This window comes from Mesoplodon mirus (genome assembly GCF_964341445.2).
Source record: "Mesoplodon mirus genome assembly, chromosome: 11".
Taxonomy (NCBI): Eukaryota; Metazoa; Chordata; class Mammalia; order Artiodactyla; family Ziphiidae; genus Mesoplodon; species Mesoplodon mirus.
In genome coordinates this window covers 79,530,547-79,555,761 of record NC_138987.1, presented here as the reverse complement: position 1 = coordinate 79,555,761, position 25,215 = coordinate 79,530,547, and the positions used below count along the sequence as shown (strand labels likewise).

At 34.1% G+C, this 25,215-nt stretch overlaps 1 protein-coding gene across 4 annotated transcripts in view; it reads left to right on the top strand.

Annotated features, from left to right (window-relative positions):
* CCDC91 (coiled-coil domain containing 91) overlaps nucleotides 1–25,215 on the top strand; it is a 401,471-nt gene that overhangs the window by 186,939 nt on the left and 189,317 nt on the right. For all 4 annotated transcript variants that reach the window (XM_082636831.1, XM_082636829.1, XM_082636828.1 and 1 more), the window contains exon 7: nucleotides 22,661–22,738. In XM_082636831.1, the coding sequence (XP_082492957.1) occupies nucleotides 22,661–22,738 (78 nt within the window). The remainder of the gene's footprint in view (nucleotides 1–22,660; nucleotides 22,739–25,215) is intronic.

The window sequence follows — 25,215 nt, the reverse complement described above, 5'->3', positions numbered from 1 at the left end:
GTCTTTTTGGTTATCTTCCAATTTTCATTAAAAGTGAAAGGGAGATGATGATGATGAAAACTGGTATTTACTGACTGGCTACTCTGTTCTACAGTATGCTATGTACTTTATGTGCTTCATTTATGTAATTCTCGCACTAATCCTGTGAGGTTATTATTTTCTTTTTACAGATGAGAAAATTTCAAATTTAGCTCTTGGGATCTGAGTGAGGTCTTTCTTTTATGCCCACCATTCTCTGCCTCAAAAAATATTTCATAAACACTTGCTTGTATCCATCCTTTACCTAATGCCAGCCAGATGCCAATAGACAGAGAAGGCATCTACCTACATAGAGTTGAAGGGAAGTTAGAATTATTGTCTCTTCCCTCAAAATGTCAACTCTTAGTTCTCAGCTTTGGTATCAGAAATTGTATCTTTAGTAATTTATTGCATTGAGTTAGATTTCTAAGGTCGACACTTTATATTTTAATATTTTAAAGGTTAATAATTTATTTTTTGAAGTGGCAAGAAGTTCGCGTAGTTCAAAAATTTTAAAGTACAAAAGGATATAGATAGTGGAAGGTGTCCTTTTCATAATATTTGTTGCCCATTTTCCCTCCCTGATGTCAGCTGATATGAGCAGTTTCCTATATATCCTTCTAAAGATATTTTGGATATATTCAAAAATACTGTGTTTATATGTGTATATGTGTACAAATATACATACATATACATATACACATACATTCATTTTTATCCTTTTTTTAAAAAAAGATGAAAGGCATCATGTGCTCTTTCACTTATGAACATAAATTATTCCATATCAGTATAGTAAGGGTTTCTTTATAATCTGTTGAATGAATGTACTATCATTTATTTAACGAGTTCTCCATGATGAACATTTGAGTGGTTTCTGACCTATTACTTCAGTCACTTTGTACATGTATCCTTATGCATTTAGACACTGTTAACTAAATATGGAAAGTCTAGGGTTTTATGATTATTTATTCATTTATATCTAAAATCATTGCAGAGTATAATATCTAAGCACAGGTAATATTTCCATTAAAATTCTTATTAAAATTATAAATAAACAGTTTAAAAAGTCATACAGTTTTAAATGGCTTGTTATGAAGAACAGTATACACAGGTCCTGTCCCTGCTCCTGCCATTTTTCTGGCCTCCTAACAGCAACCACTTTCAATTTGTTAATTAATATTTATGCCCGTATTTCTAAATGACATACTTAGACTATTGCTACTTCTTGATTTTTCAGATTTTGTAAATTTTTACCGCCAATCCACACTTAGAGTTCCTTTATTCTTCCATATAGTTATATCATGAATTGGATTAGGTGTTTACATTATAATGGTTATGTAAATACTACTGACGCCTGAATCACATAATATAGACTGATTAATTTTCCCTTCTTGAATAACTTTTTATCTTGAAGTGAATATTGTCTTTTGTGTATTGTTACTCACTGTGATTATTTTCCATTGTAATTTTTTGTGAACTCATATATGTTTGTTCTGAATTGAATTCTTGGGCCTTAACTGAGAATTCTTTTTTCTACAGGAGTTTTTTGCTGACTTCTGTTGGGAATTGGGGGTATCAGTTGTACTGATGCTATACTGGTATGCTTTCAGGGTCTCTGTTGTAGTGTAGTTGTCTGATAACTGGCTATTTTTATTTGGTTCTACCCAGGACTTGCTTTTTTGATTGAAATGACTATATATAGACCTTTGTTCTTGAGACAATCTTGAGTTTTAGGAATGCTTCCATTATAGAAATTAGGTTTTGGTTCAGTTTTGTTTTATTTTTCTTTTGCCCTTTAGAAATTTCCCTTACTTCCTGTAATCCAAGTTGATACTTGTAAACATTAAACTATGTGTTTCATCTAGTTGTGTTTTTACTGGCGGCCCTTTTAAGTATGCAGTAATACTGGAAATAAAGTTCTTGGGCCTACATTTGTCCACTGTTTGGGAACTCTAAGCATCCCTTCAGTGTATAATGTTTAGATCTGGGGAATTTCTTGAATTACTTTTCATGAATTACTTCCCTGTTATTTGGAGAATAATGCCTATTATCTCCTCTCTCTAACACCTATTATTTGGGTCCTGGATCCACTGGTTCGATTGTCTTATTATTTCTATTTTCTGTTTTTTTATTTCCCCTCCCCTTTCTGGTTGATTTTCTTAATTTTATCTTCTCAGTCTTCTATTGATGTTTTCATATGTATCATTGCGTTTTGAATTCCCAAGAGCTGTTTTTGTTTTTTTGTTGAGTGTCCTCTTTTTATAGCAGTTGGATCTTGTTTTATGGATGTTATATCTTCTCTTATTTCTTTGAGGATGTTAGTGGTTATTTTTTTTCCTTACATAAGCTGTTTCTTCTGAGCTTTTTTTTTTTCTGTTATTGTGCTTTGACCTTTGTCTTACATTTAAAGGTGTTCTTTTAAATGACTGGTTATCCATAACTATCTCTTACTTAGGAGTAGGGCACAAAAGGTTGATTGGAAGCTCTGTGCTGGTGACTGGGGCATGATGTACAGTAGCCTCCATTGTAGGATTTTCTGACAAGGCTGTTGATTGACAGCCCTTTCCCATTGTCAGTGTCTTTATTTTAAAAAAAATTTTTACTAGAGTATTGTTGATTTACAATGTTGTGTTAGTTTCAGGTATCTTTTAGAAGGCCTGGCTTCATGGGCCTGCAACTTGTGCATTTGCATAGGGCTCTGTGATTGCTGTTGCCATCTTGAAATTATTAATTTTTGAGCAAGAGCCCTGCATTTTCATTTCATACTGGGGCTTACAAATTATGTGGCTTGTCCTATATTTAGTTCAAGATTTTATTACATTCCCTATAAATAGAGACCCGTTTAGTCTCCTGCCTAGTGTGGATAATCCAGACTAAATAGAGAAAGATTTCTGAGGCTTAATACTTAAGATGTAAACTTTGACTAATTCTACTGTTTTCAGTGATGCTCTTGCCCTCATCTGTGCCTGGTGTTCCCAGTTTAGAGACCTTCTGTATCGCCCTCTCCAGAGAATAGACTGGCATTCTTCTACTGAAACTGTTCAGGGGCAGCTCTGCAGAGTGGTGGAAAGGGTCTGGAGGTGACTGCTTCTTAAACAGACGTTCTGTCATTCCTCCTGTTCTTAACATCCTCTTTACCTTCACTTCCAGAGTACTTGTTGCTGTCAAATCCAGAGTGTTTGGGGGTTTCTGCAGTATTATTGAATTACTTCTCAGCTTTGCATATTGCTTCTTTAAGATTTGGCTTTCTTCGTTTTGCTGTTTCAACCAGTGCATACCCATCTTCTTGCCATCTTCTGTTTTTTCAGCTCTTTGACTCCTTGCTTTTGTAGTCTTGTATTATTACAAACAAAACAAAACGAATGAGAAAAAGAAAATCAAAAAGCCAAAACTCTTTTCAGGTATTTTAGTTGCATTTAGGGTGACAGCAACAGTAAATATTTGTGTATAATCTGCCATTTGTTTTAAAGATCTGCTATTGTTACTATGATGATGATGACGATGATTGAGATCTGTATTAAATTGCCAATATTCTATTTAAGAGAGATAACCCATTAGATAAATAATAGTTATTATTTTAAATAATTAGGTAAGAAGAAATCCAAAAAAGGCTGTGTTGTGGCATCATTAAGAGAAATATCTTATTGTGCCAATATACTGAGTCTCCTGGGACAAAGAATAGTGAGGCACTTGAGGTTTGTTGGTGAGTAAAGGAAGAAATTCTTTCAAAGAGGGACATTAAAAGTACTGTAACAGATTCTTAGTGCTTATATGACATATTGTGACAAACAAGGTGGGTTAAAATAGCAGAAATTTCTTCTCTCAAAGTTCAAAAGTCTGAAATTAACACTCCCTCTGAAGGTTCTAGCAGAGAGTCTTGCCTTTCCTCTTCCAGCTTTTGATGGCCGCTGACATTCCTTGCTTCTGGCAGCAAAACTCCATTTTGTTCTTTTGTCAAATGACCTTTTCCCTGAAACCAATCAGTACTCAGTGGTGAAAAGCTGAAAGCTTTTCCTTTAAGATCAGGAACAAGGATGCTCACTCTCACCACTTTTATTCGACATAGTACTGGAAGTCTTAGCCAGAGAAATAGGCAAGGAAAAGAAATAAAAGCCACACAAATTAGAAAGGAAGTAGTAAAGCTGACAGTATTTGCAGATGGCAGGATATAATATATAGAAAACTCTAAAGACTCCACCAAAAAACTGTTAGGACTAATAAATGAATTCAGTAGTTATAGGATACAAAATCAATATACAAAAATCGATTGCACTTTTATACACTAATAAAAATTATCAGAAAGAGAAATTAAGAAAATAATCTCATTTACAATTGAATCAAAAAGAATAAAATACCTAGGAGTAAATTTAACCAAAGAGGTGAAAAGACTTTACACTGAAAACTATAAGAAATTAATGAAAGAAACTGAAGACACAAGTAAATAAAAAAATATTCTGTGCTCATGGATTAGAACAATTAATGTTGTTAAAATGTCCATACTACCCAAAGCAATCTACAGATTCAGTGCAATCCTTATCCAAATTCCAATGGCGGGGCTTCCCTGGTGGCGCAGTGGTTGAGAGTCCTCCTGCCGATGCAGGGGACACGGGTTCGTGCCCCGGTCTGGGAAGATCCCACAGGCCGCAGAGAGGCTGGGCCCATGAGCCATGGCCACTGAGCCTGCGCATCCGGAGCCTGTGCTCTGCAAGGGGAAAGGCCACAACAGTGAGAGGCCCGCGTATCGCAAAAAAAAAAAAAAAAAAAAAAAAAAATTCCAATGGCATTTTTTCACAGAAATAGAAAAAACTATTCTGAAATTTGTATGGAACCACAAAAGACCCTGAAGAGCTAAAGCAATCTTAAGAACGAAGAACAAAGCTGGAGGCATCATACCCACTGATTTCAAATTCTATTACAAAGCTATAGTATCAAAACTGTATGTTACTGGCATAAAAACAGACACATAGATCAGAAGAACAGCATAGAGAATCTAGAACCCACACATATATGGCCAATTAATTTATGATGAGGGAGTCAAGAATATACCATGGAGAATGGATTGTCTCTTCAGTAAATTGTGTTGGGAAAACTGGACAGCCACATGCAAAAGAGTGAAACTGCACCACTCTCTTACACCATATACAAAAATTAACTGAAAATGTATTAAAGGCTGAAACTGTAAAACTCCTAGAAGAGAATATAGGTGGTAAGCTCCTTGACATTGGGCTTGGTGATGATTTTTAGGATCTGACACCAAAAATAAAGGCAACAAAAGCAAAAATACACAAGTGGTACTATATAAAATTAAGAGGCTTCTGCACAGTAAAGGAAATCATTAACAAGATGAAAAGGCAACCTATTGAATGGGAGAAAATATTTGTAAATCATATACTTATTAAGGGGTTAAGATCCAAAATGTATAATATACTTATGCAACTCAATAACAACAAAAAAAAGAAAACAAAAAATAAAATTAAAAAAATAGGTAGAAACATGAATAGATATTTTCCCAAAAAAGACTTAATAATGGCCAACAGGTACGTGGAAAGATGCTCAACATAAATTATCAGGAAAATGTATTTCAAAACCATAGTGAGATACCACCTCACACCTGTTGGCATGGCTATTATCAAAAAGACAAGAAACAACAAGTGTTTCTGAGGATATGGAGAAAAGGGAACCCTTATGCACTGTTGGTGGGAATGTAAATTGGTGCAGCCATTGTGGAAAACAGTATGGAGGTTCCTCAAAAAATTAAGAGTAGAACTACCATTATGATACAGCAATTCCACTTCTGGCTGTTTATCTGAAGAAAATACAAACACTAACTGAAAAAGATATGTGTACCCCGTGTTCACTGCAGCGTTATTTAGAGTAGCCAAGATATGGAAACAACCTATGTGTCCGTCAACAGATGAATGGATAAAGAAGATGTGGTATATATATGCAAGGGAATATTATTTAGCCATCAAAAGAAGGAAGTCTTACCATGTGTGACAACATGAATGGACCTTGAGGACATTCTGCTAAGTGAAATAAGTCAGACAGAAAGACAGGTACTGTATCATCTCACTTACATGTGGAATTTTAAAAAGAAAATCAAACCAAGCTTATAGATAGAACAGATTGGTGGTTGCCAGAGGCAGGGGGTGGGAAGTGGGCAAAATGGGTGAAGGGCGTCAAAAGGCACAAACTTCCAGCCATGAGATAAGTGAGTCCTGGAGATACAATGTAAAGCATAATAACTATAGTTAAAAATACTGTGTTGCATATTTAAAAGTTCCTAAGAGAATAGATCTCAAAAATTCTCATTACAAGAAAAAAAGTTTGTGACTGTGTGGTGGCCGATGTTAACTAGATCTATTCTTGTGATCATTTTGCAATATATACTAATATTGAATCATTATTTTGTACACCTGAAATTAATATGTTATATATCAATTATACCTCAAAAAAAAGAGGAAACCAATTATTGGATTTAGGACCCACTGTAAATCCAAGATGATCTCATTTCACAGTCCTTAACTTAATTATAAGTACAAAGACTATTTTCTAAATAAAGTTACATTGATAGGTACCAGAAATTAGGAACATGGATATATCTTTTTAAGGACACAATTCAACCCATTAGAGTTTGCCCCCTAGACCTCCCCAAATTCCTGCCCTTCCAAAGTGCAAAATACATTCACCCCATTCCAATGTCCCCAGAAATTTCGGGTCATTTCATCATCAGCTCTAAGTCCAAAATCTCATCTAAATATCATTAGCTAAAAAATCCCAAGTGTCATCATCTAAATTATATAAACCAGATGTGGCTGAGACTGGATATGATCCATCCTGGGGCAGAATTCTTCTTCATTGGTACATTTGTCAAACTATAAAACAAGTCATCAACTTCCTAGAACACAGTGGTTGAGCAGGTGTGGGATAGGCATTCCTATTTCAAAAGGGAGAAACTGGAAGTAAAAAAGGGGTCACCAGATCTAAGCAAGTTTGAAAGACAAAAGGGCAAGGTCTGTGATGTTTTAAGCCCTGAGAATAATTCTCTGTGGCTTGATGCTCCACCCTGTGGACCCAAAGCTCCAGCTTAGTGAGCCTCTGGAACTGTGGCTTTGGCTTGGTCAGTATCTGGGCCCATGACTGCAGCTCATTTGCCCACTGTGCTCATGGCTGTGGCTTGTTCACCCTCTACACTCATGGCTTTGTCAACTTCTGTGTCTGTGACTCTGCAGGCCTCTGAACCCATGGCTTGAGCTTCTGCATCTGGGCCCATGGCCCTAGCCTCTGTACCCATGGCTCTGCCTTCAGAGTCATCCTCCTTTTTCTTAAAGGTAATGCATGTTTGCAGCCACATAGCACTATCAGCCTGTTTCCTCCTTGTAGAATCCCAGAAATCCAATAGTCTTCTTTCATTTCCTCCCATTTCTATCTCTTTCAGTCCATCCCGGCTTGCTGGTATAACATTCTTAAAAGCCTTGTGGATCTCCTGTGTAAGTTGAGAGGATTCATGCTATTAGACAGGTGTATTCTCCATAGATCCTTTCTGTATAATCCCACTTCTTTTCTGTGGCTTCTGCTGAGGTAGTTGATTGGATCCATGAGTGACATACCTAATCTTTTGAGCAAAAACTTGTCTAGTCACCACCTCTCAGAGCAAATTTACAAAAGTGAGTTTTCTAATTCTAGCATTCGTTGCAATCTGATAGACCGAGAACCTCCCAAATCTTCAAGTGCTGGTACCTTTTTGCTTAATGTATCCTTTCTCAGTTTTTCTCTCTTCTTCTTGCATTTTACCATGAGCAGCAAGGGGAAACAAGGCCACACCTTCAATACTTTGTTTAGAAGACTGTCACTAAACGTGAAATTTCCTCAGTTAGAAGTTCTATTTTCTATCCAACAGTAGAACACAATTCAGCTAAGTTTTCTACCACTTCATAACAATAAATAACAACAAAGATACCTGTCTTCTAGTTTCCAATAATGTGTTCCTAATTTCCTTCTGAGACTTCACCAGAAGCACCTTTAATATTCATATTTCTACCAATGTTCTATTCATGACAATATGTTTATTCTCTGGGATGATAGCTTTCTCTACTATGCTCTTCAGTTCCTTTGAGCCCTTACTAGAATCACCTTCAGTGTCCATATTTCTAGCAACCATCTCTTCAAAACAGTCTAGGCTTTTTCTGTCTTGCACCTCAATATTCTTCCTCTATCCAGTTCCCAAGCCACTTTCACATTTTTAGGTATTTGTTACAGTATCACCCCTGTTCTCAGCACTGAAATCTGTATTAGTTTTCTAAAGCTGCTATTACAAAGTTCCACAAACTCGATGGCTTAAAACAGCAGAAATTTATTCTCTCACAGTTACTGAAGTCAGAAGTCTAAAATCAACATGTCGGCAGGCCTGTGCTTCCTCCAAAAGGTTCTAAGGGGAGAATCTTTCCTTGCCACTTTCTGCTTCTGCTGACATCTGATGTTCTTTATCTTGAAGCAGCTGAAGTCCATTTCTTCCTCCATCTTCATATGGCCTTCATCCTTGTATCTCTGTGTCTCAAATCTCACTCTCCTTTCTTATAAAGAAACAAATCTTAAGGCTTAGGGCCCACTCTTCATCCAAGATAATCTTATCTTGGGATACCAAAGACCCTATTTCCAAATAAAACTACATTCACAGATACCAGAGCTCAGGAGGTGAACATAGCTTTTTTTGGGGTGGGGGGGAGTGTGTCACAATTCAACCCACTACCAGCACCAAAGTTGAATCTCAGTGTCTTTTAAAATGTGAGGGCAAATCATAATACTGTGGACAGAAACACTCAGAATAGGAAGACAAATGACCAAAACATTAAAAAGTGATTTTTATTAAGCCATTTTTCTTTTCTCAATCAAAATGTTAAGTATTTTGAGAAACAGTGTTGTTAGAAAATCCCTTTCTGTTACCAGAATTAAAATATAGCCAAACTTTGGAGAGTAGGTTTAAGATGGGAAAAGTCATAAGAAATTAGAAGAATTTTGAAGAGGTTTACATCCTTATTGAATGGGATGATGTTTGTAGATATATGCATAAGGCATAAGTCTTTCCCATTAACTGTTGCAAACTGTCTGCTCTTCCCTCTTTTCCTCCCTCCTCCCCATCCCTCCTTCCTTCCTCCCTCCCTCTTTTCCTTCATCTTTTTTTTTTTTTCCCTCCCTTTCTCCTTTCCATTCCTTTCTTTTGTCCTCTGTTTGGCTTGAGTTAGTTTTGAGCATCTGCTTCTCAAGGCACTTTGCCTTTGAAGACTTTAGCAGAGTCGAAGATAAATAATAATTTCTTTTAAATCTGGCACAGAGTAGAGTTTCTGCCTTTCCTCTTAGAGCAAATAATAAGGTGACATTGAAGTAGCAGTAGGAGTAGCGCCAATCCAATCAACAAATTAGCCAGGAATTTAGCCAAAGTTATGCAAGAGACCATATTCTCAGGCTTTGCAGGATTTGGCCTTTATTCTTTAACAGATTGTAGTTGGTAGAGATGTTGTGCCAATGGAGAAATGATAATGATAACAATAATGGCACTGTTATAAACATATCATCTTCTCTTATGAATTTCACTTGAGTAGTTGTTTTCATCTTTAGAACAAGAAATTAGCTGTGGCCTGCTTATTCATTTCTCATTTGCTGATTACTAATTCTTTCTTAAAAGTTTGGTTTAGACATGGACATGACGTTGCCATGTCTGGGTTTTGTAAGGTAGTATATAGAAAAGTCAGTTCTGTGCTGGTGTGAACACATTGTGGGGTTCTTTGCATACCTTCATCATTGCATCTGTTAGAAAACTTCCAGAAGAAGTTTGTTTTGTTATCTTGTTTTTGATTGAGAGGAGGCCACAAAGCTGATGGTTCTAGATCTGTGTGCTGATGAAATCCATGCAGTGATGTTAACGTGGCCATTAACGGGATAGGGCCAGAGATGAAAATTAATCCTTTGAAAGATTTTGGAAATCTTACGCTAAAGGGACACACATATTAAGGGTGTCTGTTTCAGTACTGTGTACAGTTTATTATGGCACTAATGCTTTATTTCCATATGTAATATTACTTTATACTTATGGCACTGATGCTTTATTTCCATGTGTAATATTACTTTATACTTTTAGGCTGATTCTTTCATGCTTGTGTTATTTTTTTTTCCTATTTTATATTTGGCTAAATATTTGAATTAGTCTGTGAAACTAACTTGGTAAGATTTTGAAAGATTCTGTCATGTGTTGTTGTTACTGATTGTATAGGGAAACTAAGAAATGAGATAGAGTGAGGAGGCAAAGATTAAACATTTATTCAGTGGGAAAGACTTATGCTGTGTCATGCCAGTAAAACCTGCTTTCTTTTAGAAACCAACTAGGCTTGTTGCAGCTGTCAAATGTGGGGTGAGTGAGAGATGGAGAGGTGGTATTTTGCCGTTTTTGTTCTGTTTTGATAAAGTAGGTGCTTATGGGATAATCTCATCTACTTTGTGCTTCTCTGACATTTACAATTAGGCCATGTTGGTATGTTGGATTCTTCAGATTTCGGTGGGACGATTATATACCATTTCTCAGTCAGAACCTTTCAGTGCATTGGTTAGATGTTATCCCACTACCTGTATTTTGATTTCTTGCCGTGCACATTTCCTTTTGGTATATCTGGAGATGTTTATGGCTGCCTTATCCAATACAGTTGATTAGTTATTCTATAAGGGATATAATCTTGTGGCTTCAGAGAAAGTGGTAATGAAGCGTGTATTAGAAAACCTTTCTCAGTCAAACTATATTAGCTAATTATGTTCTGCTAATTATGTTCCGTCTAATTATAGACTTGCTCTTGGCCAAAGAATTTGGAAGGTGAAAAGCAACTGCTTTCTAATAGGTGGAATAGAATGTTTGATTGGACTTTGGAGTTTCCTTTCTCCTGTCCCTCCCTCCGTCCATTCTTTCCTTCCTACCTTCCTTCCTTCTCTCTTTTGTTAAAGTACTGTAGTAAGTCATTCCAAATACATCAGCCAAATGTTGACTTTTACCATCTTTGTTGGAGAGGATTCTGCTGCTATGCATGGATTAACTTATTAGAGTTAGAGGTGATTAGTATGGGTTCTACTTGATTTCACAATGACCAACGATAATATAATGTGAATTACAAAATGTTTTTCCCATAAGCTTGGGCTTAAAATTTTGTTTTTGTGATTCAACTGTTTGAATTGAGTTTTGTCATCAATATAGCAATGAAATTTTAAAGTTTTTTTAAAAGCATTGCTAATTTCTCATTTTCCCATGAAGCATCTATATTTGTTAATTATATGGTTCCTATTGACATATGTATTTATTCAAAGATAATTTTTCAACACCAGTCATGTGCAAGCATATTAAAACTATTAGACCTATGTATATTTAATAACTTCGGCAAGGGGTTGGTATTGGAGTGATTGTGGGTAGTAGAGAATTGATTAGAATGTGCTTCTGATAATGTTTGAAAAGCACCTTACACATTTTTGTCAGACCAGAATTTCTGGTTGACAGTAATGAATTGGTGAATGACTATTTCAAGTTTTACCAAGAGTGACCCGTTTATGTCTTGTTTTCATCAGAAGGAGTGACTTATGACACGTTAGTTATTGAGTTTTATATAGAAAACAAACCTGTTGAGGAGCAGTTTGGAATATACTCAAATAGTTCAGTCTTTGTCATGATATTTTTCAACAAACATTGGGCTGGCTATCAGAAGATGTGATTTAGGCTTCACCCTGCCCTTATTGATAACTCAGTGATCTTGAACAAACTTCTTAGCCTCTCTAGGCCTCAGTTTCCTCATTTGTAAAATGAATACATTGGAATAGCTTACCTTTAAAGTCTCTTCTTGTTTAAAAGTCTGTAGTTTTATTTAAGGTGAGATCATTTTTCTGAATCTTCCCTTTGTAGTGATGGTTTTGGGTTTGACATTTTGAAAGAAAGCTGTCACTGTGGTCAAATTTGGTTTGACTACTTTGAAGAGAGGTTGTAAGCTTTTGGCTCTATATTATTGAAATAAGAATTTCAGGCCATGTATGACTATTTGGTTATTCCTGTGTTTTTCTTTTGGTGACTGGGCAGCCTGGACTGTTACAATGTGGTTGTATGATTACCGTCAGTAACTTTGAAGTAAGCAAATTGGGTTGATTGGTGTAATTTTAGCATACAATATCATAGAATAGCATTAAGAAATTTGGAAGTGTATTTTAGAAATGATTTAATCCAACTCCCTCATTTAAAAGAAACATGCCCAAAGATGTTAATTAATTAATTAATTAATGTGTTTATTAATTTAAATTCTGGGCTTATATAAGAAAAAGAGCATTGATCATAATCTCATTCATTCATTCAACAAACAGATACGTGAACCTATTAGGTAGCCTCCTTTTTGGAGACCAAGTTTTAAATACATTTTTAACATTCTTATTATGATGTTAAATAACTCTCTCCGATGAAGAATGAAACACTCTTCTCACTTCCCAAATATATTTGGCCTTCAAATCCTTTCCATTCAGTCTCTTTTTTATTCAGTTCTTATTTACTGAACAGACAATATATACAAGGCACCATTTGAGATATGTATATTCAATGGCAAGTGAAATTTCACCTTCCCAAATTGAACTTAATGTTAGACTTTGAAATCTGCCTAGTATCTGTCTTTTCCTCACCTTCTCAAGTGCCATAGTGCCATCAGTATCTTCCCCAATATATAAGGGAGACTGGCAATGAAGAATAAGTACAAAACAGTAAGTAGTGATAGGTGCAATGATTAAAGATAAAGCATGACTAGTGGACAATGAGTGTGCACTATTTTATACACGGTGGGTCAGGGAACATCTCTCTGGTACACTGATTTCTGAGTAGTATCCAAAGGAAATGAGTGTGGGATATCTGGGGTGAAGAGTATATCAAGCATAGCGAATAACAAGTTCAATAGCCTTATGGTAAGAATGTGCTTATAACGACTTGAGGAAGGCCAATGACAACAGATAGAGAGACTTAGGTAGAGAGGGGTATAGCTTTGGGCTATGGGAGGGATTATAGAGTTTATTTGCAGTAGTGTGGAAGCTACTTGGGAATTTTGATCAGATGTGTGATATTTCATTATTTAACAGATATTTACTGAGCATCCACACTGTGCTGGCTACTGTTTTAGGTGCTGTGGATATTGTGGTGAACGATTCCTGCCATCATAAAAATTACATTCTTTGTGATTGCCCTAAAGTTTTAAAGGACTGTTTTGGCTGCAGTATTGGAGGAAGGGTAGACTCAAAGAGGCAAAGACGTTGGGAAATGATTGTGGTGTGGACTAGAGAAGTAGCAGTGGCAGTGTTGACCAGTGCTCAGATTTTAGATCATGAGATGGAGATATTAGGAGGGTTAAATAAGTAAAATAAATGAACCGATGTTTGCAAAGGGTTTAGAACAGTGCCTGGCACACAGTCATATTATTTCAGCGTCTGTTAAAGAAATAAATATAACGATCAAGCCAGTAGGACTTCTGAGGTATTGCATGTGGATTGTGAGGGAAAAGAGGACAGAAATTAAAAATGATTTTAGGATTTTTTGTCTGAGTAACTGGAAGTTTGGTGGAGGAAAATAAAAGGTTTGACATTGGACATGTTAACTTTGAGATTTCTTATAGATACATGTGTAAAGACCTTAATAGGCAGCTAGATAAATAAATCTGAGGGTCAGCCATGGAAGGGTTGGATATATAATTTGAGTTGTACATTGATAATACTTAAGGTTAATTAGAAGTTGAACAGTTAAAGAAGAGATCTCATCCTCGGGGAACTCCTACATTTTGAGATTGGGGCAATGAAAAGGAGCCAACAGGACAGACTGAGAAGGAGAAGAACCAAGTAAAGAAAATATTTCAAGAAGGAAAAGGGGTGGATTTGGCATGGTGATTGGCAGCAGCAGAGGCTACATAGTTTTTGAATCTTTCAGATTTTCTTACAAAATTAGACTAAGATAAAGGAAAAAAAATCCATAAATACCATCTTCAGAAGAAAAAAAGAGATGACAGTTGTGTTTATATGAATTCTGGAGCACAAGCTGGTAGAGCTGAACTATTGACAGCAACAAGACATGCATGTCTATCACATCTGTGCTTGAGTGATGGAGGGGAACATAAACGGGATTTAGGGTGGTCCTGAGGGCCTAGAGACCCAAATATTGACACCCCAAAAGAAACAGTTTCCAATCAAAGTAGAGGAGTTAGAAGACAGATCTGAGGACAACAGCTAAAACTGGCTGAGCCCTCATTTCTTTTGGAAATACCGAGAAAGTACCCTTCTTAAAGTACAGAGGTGCACGGTAAGGGGAATGGTAGGGAGTAGTACAGACACTGAAGGAAGGAGAATGTTCAGATACTGGTAAGGGAGGGGTTCAGAGAAAGCAGATGTCAGAAAGTACTGGAGAAGTGGCTACCCTGGAGAAAATTTTAATTACCTTATAATAGCAACAGAAGAGGGAGCCCTAGAATCGTGAAGCTGGGAGAGTTCTTCAGGCTAACCTCAACTCCTTATTCAGGAATACCTACGGGTGAACTGGTATGTGGATACGAGAAAAGGATTGTTGTGGAACTGAGTACAATGATGGAAGCATTTGAAGAATAGCATAAATCAGAAGTAGAATGGTTCAGAAATGAGAAAAGAAGAATCAAATAAGAAGATATAGCTGATAGACAAAAAAAAGAATTAGACATAAAAGAAAAAATTCTAAAATGAAGACGAAGCTTGAAAGAAAAGAAAAGTGAATGTAATACTATATAGAAAGAAGAAAATAATAAAGCATGGCAAAAAGAAAAATGAAAACTATCACATAAATGAAAAAAGAATTTGAGAGAAAGGAATAGATATAGAAAACAAGCAAACCCAATCCAATATGGGTATAACTGGAGTCCCTGAAGAGGAAAACTAAAGAGGTGGAACAGAGCTGTATGAAAAATGTAATTCAGCCACCTTACAGGAAATAAAAGAAGGTGTATTTTTTTTTTTTTTAAGAAGGTGTATTTTGAAAGTGCACATGTGTACCTGGGAAAATAGACCCCAGTCAATTATGAGATACAGTCTAGTGACTTTAAAGAAAGTATCCTTCAAAAGAACACCTTGGAAGTCTGTAACTACAATGACTCTGCTTTTTGGTTTGCTCAGGATAGTTCTTATTTATCCTGGTTATCCTAGTGCAGTTATTAATAGAAACCCTTTTATTCTCAAAAGTGACTCACTTTGGAAGAGAAATTGTATAATCAATCTAAATATAAAATAAAGAAAATTAGATCCATGGCAGACTTAAAAAAAAAACACTTTATGCCAAAAAATAATGTAACATAATTAAGATATTCAAAGAAAGAAAATGTGAATCAGGATTTATATACAGCTAACTGATTTTCAATTTTAAAAGCTGCAAGTGGTTCACGGCATTCAAAAAGAGAATGTTATTCTCTTGGTTGTTTATGAGGAATCTTTCACCCCACTGAATTCCAAGAAGTAAAATTATAAAACCAACATTCTCTGATCAGAATGAAACAAAATTAGAAGTGAATAACAAAATTCAATAACAAAAAAAGAAAAACACCTTTCAGCTTAGAAATTAAATTGACACAAACATACTATTTCTTTCTTGCACCAGTGTGGTTTTTTTTTGTATTAGGATAAAATTTGCATAATATAAAATTCACCATTTAAAATATTTTCAAGTGTAGAGTTTAGTGTTTTTTAGTATATTCACAATGTTGTTGTATTGTCACTAGTATCTAGTGCCAGATAGTGTCATCACCTCAAGAAGAAGCCCTGTATGCATTAAGCAGTTCTTCCCTAGTTCCCTCTCCCCCAGCACCTGGCAATTGCTAATGTACTTGCTGTCTCTAGATTTACCTATTTTGGACATTTCATATAAAATGAAATCATGCAATATGTGGCCATTTGTGTTTAGCTACTTCCACTTAGCATAATGGTTTCAAGGTTCTTCCATGTTAAAGCATGTATCGTTTCATTCCTTTTATGGGTGAATAATATTCCCTTGTATGGATAATACTTCGTTTATTTATTAGCTGATGAACATTTATATTGTTTTTACTTTTTTTGCTATTAATAATGCTGATATGAACATTTGTGTCCAAGTTTTTGTGTGAATGTATATTTTCAGTGCCGTTAGGTATATAACTATGAGTGAAATTTCCAGGACATTTGGTAATTCTATGTTTGATTTTTTTGAGGAACTGCGAAAATGTTTTTCACTGTGGAAACACCATTTTACATTTCAACCAGCAAGGTGTGAGGGTCTCAGTTTCTCCACCTCCTTGCCAACACTTATTTTCTGTCTATTTAATTATAGCCATACTAGTGGATGCCAGTGGTTTTAACTTGAATTTCATAATGGCTAATGATGTTGAACGTTTGTATCTGGAGAAATATCTACTCAAGTTCTTTGCCTATTTTTAAAATTTGGTTGTCTTTTTGTTGCTGTTATGAGAGTTGTATACATTCTGGATACCAGACCTTTCTTAGATATATTATTTACAAATATTTAGTGGGCTGCTTTTTTGCTTCCTTGATACTGTCCTTTGATGCACAAAGTTTTAAATTTATGTATTTTTAAAATTGTTCACTTGTGCTTATAGTGTCATATTTTTAGAAACTGTTGCCTAATCCAAGGTTACAAAGGTATGCACCTATTTTTCCTACAAGAATTTAATAGTTTTAGCTTTTATATTAAGGAATTTGATTTATTTATACATATGTGAAGTGGGGTTCCAGATTTATCCTTTTGCATGTGTGTCTATTTATCCCACCATCATTTGCTGATAAGGTTATTCTCTTGCTATTGAATTGACTTGTTTACTCTTGTCAAAAATCAATTGGTTATAGATGTATGGGCTTATTTTGGGAGTCTCATTTTTATTTTCCACTGGACTCTCTGTCCTTATGCCAGTACCACACTGTTTTGGTTGCTTCAGATTTGTGCTAAGTTTTGAAATTGGGAAGTATAAGTCCACCAACTTTGCTCTTCTTTTTCAAGATTGTTTTAACTACTCATAATCCCTTGCAATTCTATATGAATTTTAGGATGAGCTTGTCTGATTCTGCAAAATAAAGACACTGGTATTTTGATAAGGATTTTATTGAATCTACAGATAAATTTTGGGATTAACGACGTAAGTCTTCCACTCCAGGAACACAGGATGTCTTTACATGTTTTAAGACTCTACAATGTTTTGTCATTTGTAGTGTAAAAGTTTTATACATCTTTGGTAAAAAAATATTTCTAAGTATTTTATCATTTTTCATACTATTGTAAATGGAATTGTTTTCTTTTTTCATATTTGCTTTGTTCATTGCAAGTATATAGAAATACAACTGATTTTTGTCTCAACCTTGTTTCTTATAACGTTGCTTAACTTGTTTATTAGATTTAATAGTGTTTTGTTTATTAGATCTAATAATTTTTTACAGTTTCCCATGTGTAAAATCATGTCTTCTGAAAATAAGGATAGGTTTACTTCTTCATTTCTGATATAATAATTTCCAAGGATGCCTTTTATTTATTTTTCTTGCCTAATGCCCTTGCTAGAATTTCAGTACAATGTTTAATAGAGGTGACAAGAGTGTACAGCCTTGTCTTGTTCCCGATGTTAGGGGAAAGTTTTTAGTCTGACAATATTATGATGTTAGCTGTGGGTTTTCACAAATGCCCTTTATCAGGTTGAGGATACTGTTTTTTATTCCTAGTTTTTGAGTATTTTTATAATGAAAATATGCTTGATCTTGTCACTCTTTTTCTGCATACTGAGATGATCATGTGGGGTTTTATTTCCTTCATTGTTTTAATGTGGTGTATTAAATGGATTGCTTTTTGTATGTTGGACCACCTTTGCATTCCTGAGATAAATTACACTTGCTCCTAGGTATAGGGTGTAGTCTTTTTAATATGCTGTTGGATTCTGCTTGCTGCTACTTTTTTGAGGAATTTTTCATCCATATTCATAAGACACATCACTTTGTCTTTTCTCATGTTGTCTTTGTGTGGCTTTGGATTAGTATAATACTGGCCTTATAGAATGAGTTAGAACAAATTTCCTCATCTATTTTGGGGAAAAATATGAAAAATATTGGTGTTAATCCTTTTATAAGCATTTGTTAGAATTCACCACTGAAATCATCTGAAAGAAGGGATTTTCTTTGTGTGAAGTATTTTGATTACTGATTTATTCTCTTGTTATAAGTCTGTTTGGTTTTCTGTTTCTTCTTGAGTCAATTTTGGTAGTTTACATATTTCTAGGAATTTGTCCATTACAACCTTGTTATCTAATTTATTGGCATACAGTTATTCATAATATTTTCATATGCTCCTTTTTGTTTCTTTAAATTCAATAGTAAGTCCTTTCCTTCATTCCTGATTTTAATAATTTGAGTCATCTATTTTTTTTTTTCTTGGTCAATCAAGATTTGTCAACATTGTTGACTTTTTTTAAAGAACGAACTTTGGTCCAGTTGATTTTCTTTATTTTTTTCTACTCTTTTATTTATTTTCTTTCTAATCATTTTATTTCCTTCATTATGCTTGCTTTGGGTTTAGTTTGCTCTTTTTCTAGTTCTTTAAGGTGAAAGGTTAGGTTATTGATTTGAAATTCTTCTTTTTTTAATATAGATTTTTAATTTTCCTTGTGATTTCTTCTTTGACTCATTGGTTATTTAGGAATGTGTTGATTTCTACACATTTGTGAATTTTCTCAAGTTTCCCACTCTTAATTATTTCAAATTTCATTCCCTTGTGGTCAAAGAGCATACTTTGACTTCAGTATTTTAAAATTTATTAAGACTTGTTTTGTGGCTTACCATATAGTCTATCCTGGAGATTGTTCCATTTCCACTTGAGAATAATGTGTATTCTGTTGTTGTTGGGTAGAGTATTCTATAGTTTTTTGTTTCTTCTATTTTGTTTATGTGTTATTCAGCCTTCTATGGTTCCGCTGATCTTTGGTCTAGGGGTTTTGTTCATTATTGAAAAGTAGCAGTAGCAAATTTGATTCTACTAGCAGCAGTAATAATACCTTATTTTTGTCTTCATTAACAAAATCCCTTCACACTCATTATCACTTTCAAGTTACTGTATACAGGTTAGTCAATCTTCTGTATTACTAGGCTGAAGATAACTATTATATTTTCATCATCTTTTTGTCCCCAGAGGCTAGCAGAGTCAGGTACATAGTTATTGTTTAAATTAAATATAATGCTTACAAAGAAAATTTGGTATAAAGTAATGGCATCTGGGAAAATTTTAGGTGATCAGTAACTGTAAATTTCATGGTACTCTCAGAGTCTACATTTTCTAACTTGAATGATGATGAATATCACTGAGTATCCCTACATTATGTAAAAATTTCTTATTAAGTACACATAGAATATAATTTCAGAATTTTAGTTCTGATATCTAAAATGATTATAGAAATCCATTATGTCAATAATGAGAATTTCAGCATAATCCAACCAACATTTGTGAACAGCTGCTGTGTTCTAAGGCACTGTGCAAAGCACTGGATTGCTGTTCCTTCTATGTGAGAAGATACAGCCATTGACTAAGTGTTTATTTTCAATTATAATAAAATATAATGTCATAGAACATTTTGATCATTTATAAAATGTCTATTAGAAAAAACCTTTTATATGAATTGCCTAATATAGTGTACTCTATGTTTGCCTTAAATGGCACACTAATACTTTTTAATGGTTCATGTCATTATTCAGAACATAGTTGTTGAATGATCAAACTTTATAGTTGAAATGGTGCATATTCATCTTCAGTTTCTAATTACTGAGTTAAAAGTAGATTATATTCTCAGTTTCACTTAGTGGATCTAGGTTAATTTGCTTTGCTTTAGACTGATTAACTCTAGAAAGCTTTTTTGACCTTTTTGGTTCTCAGTTTCAATTCTGAACTGATTAGTTGGTAATAGGTATTGTCAAGAGAGAGAAAAAAAGTAAATTAATATTTAATTAGTTAAGTCTGAAAAATGCTGGTTTTAGTAAAGTTCAACAAATTTCTTTACTTATGAGTTTGTAGGAGGTCTAATATTTTAATATATATTGTTAATTTCCACAATTTGTTGGACCATGTAACCTGTTTTATATGAATTTGTTATAAATCACTGGTCTTAAGGTATAATATATACATCCCAAGAACTGCCTAAGATGTTCCACTATGATGTGAAAAGAAAGTGTCAGAAAAATGTTTCTATTTACTTTTTTTTAATCTTAAAAACTAAGAAAAACAAAAACTATGTTAGTATCCAACATAGAAATTGATGCTTGTGCCCTCCTAGGTCATTTTATGAAACAGTCACATACCATTAGTGAGATAACCTGACCTGAATGGGAGTTCCAAAGTGATGAGTTGGTAGTGCTGCCCACATGTGTTTGCTTTTTAGTATAATAGAACATATGAGCTTGCTTTACCAGGTAATTGGATTTAGCTGCTATGTTATTTAGTTTTTACTGAAACAACTCTGACAGAAATGGGAAAATGACTTTAAAAAGATTGCTGCCATGAGCCATAGATTGATAATCATACCAACAAAAGTCAGTGTTTATAATAAATGCCCTTGTTGGTCCTTTATGTTTAGGCTGTTTTGGGAAAGAATGACTTAGCTACAGAAAGATACATAAAGTGATATACTGGAAATGACAATTAGAATTTGATAATGCAATAGAACTTGTGAATAACTAAGGCATAGTAAACGAGGGGAGCTTATAAATGAGAAAGTGGTGGCAGTAAATGAACAGGAACTGTTGGTGTTATCTTTTCCCTAAATATAGTTAATTTTCTCTGCAAGTCCACTGGGGTGATGGTGCAGTCATTCAGGGTCCCAGGCTGATAGAGGCCCTGCTGCTGTTCGCAGCACGTGACTTTAATTGTCATCTTAGGCATTGACACCAGCAAGCTAATAGGGGGAAAAAGGGAATGTGTGGAGGATTGTGTTGGAGGTTTTGTGGTTCAAGCTTGAAATGCTGTACATCACTTATACCTACCTGACATTCCTAAAATAAATCCCACCTGGTTGAGATGTATTATCTTATTTATGTATTGCTAGATTCCATCTGCTAATATTTTATGTGGAATTTTAGCTTCTGTTTTCATAAAAGAGATTGGTTCATAATTTTATCTTTACAGATTTTAGTATAAGGGATATGCTGTCTTAATAAAATATGTAGGGAAGTATTCCCTCTTTTTCTATTCTCTGGAAGATTTTGTGTAAGGTTTCTGTTACTTGTTTCTTAAATGTTTATTAAAATCAACCTGTTAAATCATCTGGGCTTATGGTTTCCTTGGTCGGAAGTTTTGTTTTGTTTTGTTTTTAAATTAATACAGGTTCAATTTTTTTTAAACACATATAGGACTCTTCAGAGTTTTTATTTCATCTTCTTTCAGTTTTGTTAAATTGTGTTTTTTCATAGGAGATTTTTCATTTCATCTAAAATTTCATATTTATTGCTCTAATATTTAATAATACCTTACTGCTTATTAGAAATATCTGTAGGTTTTGTAATACCCTGAATTCATGCATAATGTTAGAAATTTTTGTTTTCTATTTTTCTTCATCACTCTGTTGTTGCCATCTTGCTACATTTAATTTTTTTCTTCTTTCTTTGGATTATTTGTTAACAATTCTTCTGTTACACGTATATTTGATCTTTTTACTCTGTCCCATGTCTTTTTAAAGTTTTTTTTTTTGTCTGTATTTTCCATCACTTATCTCTTTCTGCTGTAGTTTCTTTTTTTTCCCCCACTGTCTTTTGGTTCTCTAATCCTGCTTTCTGCTGTTTCACCTACTATTTACCTCATCTATTGTGTTGTTAATAATACTTCTTTTCTCACTGTAGAATTTCTGTTTTACGAATCCCAGTTCTCTGAAGAAAATCTCTATCCTATCTGTTTTCTCCATTTCTTCTCTATTTTCTTGAATGTATTATTCATACATATTTTAAACTCTTTGATAAGTAATTTCTGAATCACACATGGGTCTGTTTCTTTTGTCTTTTCTGTTTTCTGTTTCTTTGGTCTCATCTGTTACCATCTCTGATAATTTTGCATTGAAAGCTGTACATTGTGTTTGAAAAATTGGAAAGGCTCTGTAGGATGTTAACATTCTCCAAAGAGAGGTAAGCCTCTCCTTTCCTAGGAAGGTAGAATGGGGGGTTGATTACCTTAATCCAGTGGCTCTCAAACTTTATTATGTATTAAACTATTGGCATGTATATGTTACTAGAGAAGTAATGAAAAAAAAGAAAAAAGGTCCTGGCTTGTTGAATTAACACAGGACCTCCTGTCTCTAGATCCAGGTCCAGAATTGCCAAATGCCTCAAGGGATAACACCATTGCCTTGTGTTACCTTACCTCTCAACATGGTTTTCCTTTCTCAGTTATTTTTTCTCTTTAATTTCTCATTGACACAGCCCTCCAGAATGGCTTTAAACAGAACTTTTTTAAAATAGTTTTTCTGTTTGTTTGCAGCTGCGTGCCACAAGCTACACAATCACTTATAGATGCAAAAGTCAATGGTGTGTTGTTATTTTGTCAAAAGAACAAATCATGGCTTAGTTTCTTACTTTCTTTCAGGAAAAACATAAACAAGAATTGGAAGACATGAGGAAAGCTGGTCATGAAGCCCTCAGCATTATAGTGGATGAATACAAGGTAGCGGTTTGAGAGTCTGTTTTCTTTATTCTTTTAAACTTTGGCAAACTTTAGTAAAAAATAAATTACACACATAGACATATGCTAATAAATTATAGAATTATAGTGTAGTCTTATTTTGGTATAGAATTCCTTTCAACTGATTAATAAGTGTTCATTGAAAGCATACTTAGGAGATTACAAAGGTAATGCTAGACGTTGCTCTGCATTTGAGAACTTACAGAATATTTGAGAACACAGGATTGAAGTTTGAAAACAAAATACTGTAGAATTAATTGCTAGATTATTAGCTTTTTTGGTCTTTACTCTGGTTCCACCTTTTATAGGAAAAAAGTGTGATATAAATCTGAAAATTATTGTCATAGCTTTTTTTCTTAAACAAATTAAATAGATTTGGGTACATTTAAGTAATAATAAAAATTATAATAAATGTCAGTATCAGTGATATATGCAGTATTATTCTGGATAGGCTAAGCCTGCATAAGCTTAATCATTTAAAGTAAATTGAGAGTTTAATAACAAAATTTCCCCCCCCTAAATTTCATGTTAGATCATTTTTTTCCATCAAGTAATTAAGGAATACATTCTTGTGGAAATCAAATTCAAAAAATTCTCCCCAGAAGTAACCAGTGTGAATGGTGTGATGTGCATCCTTCTAGAGGTTTTTCTTTATATTTACACACACACACACACACACACACACACATGTATACTCATGCTGTAAAATTTTGATTTCCTTTTAGAAAAATGTTGTTCTACTCAATCTGTTCTTTTTTTCTTGCTATATTTACTTATCAGTATATATTTTCATGTCAGTATATATAAACATCCTATTTTTGTCATTCTATAGTATTCCACAGTGTGTATATATATATGTGTGTGTGTGTAGACATATATATACACACACATATATATACACATATACAAACGTATATATGCATATACATACACATACACACACACACACACACACACACACCCCATAATTGGTTTAACTATACTCGTATAAATAGGCATTTGGTTTATTTTTTTATTGTTAATTATTACAATAAATGTTTAAAAAATCCTTCTACCATATGTGGAATATAGACTTTTTTTTATTGATTCAGCTTCATTCCTAGACATGATAGAAGTTGATTTCATTTTAATTCACTGATAATTTAATGTCAAAAAGCTTCCTGTAACAAGTCATTTGGATAAAAGTGGAAAAAGAAGTAGATCCAGAATGTAAGTGAAAAGCACTTTTTAAAAAATTCCAAGGTATTAAAATAATTGTTAGATATGTCTTGGGACACGAAAGATCATTTTTGTGACCACACTAATATAGAAACTGGTGCCATTGTTGAGAAGGTTATTAAAAAATGGCTGGTTTTTACAGCTGTGATTTTTGGCTCTTTTTTTATAATGCTGTGAATTTTTAGTTCTACTAATACAAACCAGCTTTACAGTTCTTGAGTTGGGGAAAAGTATAGGAACTATTTTGGACCATCTTCTTTTCCTAAGGCTAAGGGTTGGAAGAATTAAACTACTGGAATTTACATAATTCTCCTGGCTTATTAAGTGATATATTCTTGGATGAATTTATATTTTACTCATTTATATTTATGAATTCTAAGTTAAATGTTTTTTTTTTTTTAATTGGGGTATAGTTGTTTTACAATGTTGTGTTAGTTTCTACTGTATAGCGAAGTGGAGTTCCCTGTGCTATACAACAGGCCCTCATTAGCCATCCACTTTATACATATTAGCGTATATATGTCAGTCCCAATCTCCCAATTCATCCCATCCCCCCTCTTCCTCTCCTTGGTGTCCATACGTTTGTTCTCTACATCTGTGTCTCATTTCTGCCTTGCAAACCAGTTCATCTGTACCATTTTTCTGGATTCCACAAATATGCGTTAATATACGATGTTTGTTTTTCTGTTTCTGACTTCACTCTGTATGACAGTATCTAAATGTTTTGAAAGTACTTACATTGTTGTGTTTTTCTGAAAAGCTCAGCGTTTGATATTTAAATTTTTTTTGGCTCTAGCTCCACGTATTTCCTTTGCTGAAAACGTGCTTATTGTGTATTACTTTCAACACTAGCAATGAGTGAGTTTGAAAGCATATGTAACAACTTTGCAAATATATTTTGCAAATTATATTTTGAAGAAACTTAGTTGAGAGCTACTCATTTCACCTCTTCTTTGTCTCATATTATTATGTGACACTCATTTAGAAAGAGAATTTAAAAATTTCAGGCATTAGGTATTACAATTTGCTTTAAAGGATTAGGTATCAAATCACGTATCCTACAAAGTTATATTTAATTTATCATACTATACTTGTAGTCAGTTAATATGCAAACTATATAAATTCTCTTATAGTAGGGAACTTTGGTGTAAATACTTTTCATATAGCTTTCCATATTATTGATTTTTTGCTGAGCTTCACATTTTGCACAAAGATATACAGTACTCTTAAGAGGAATACAT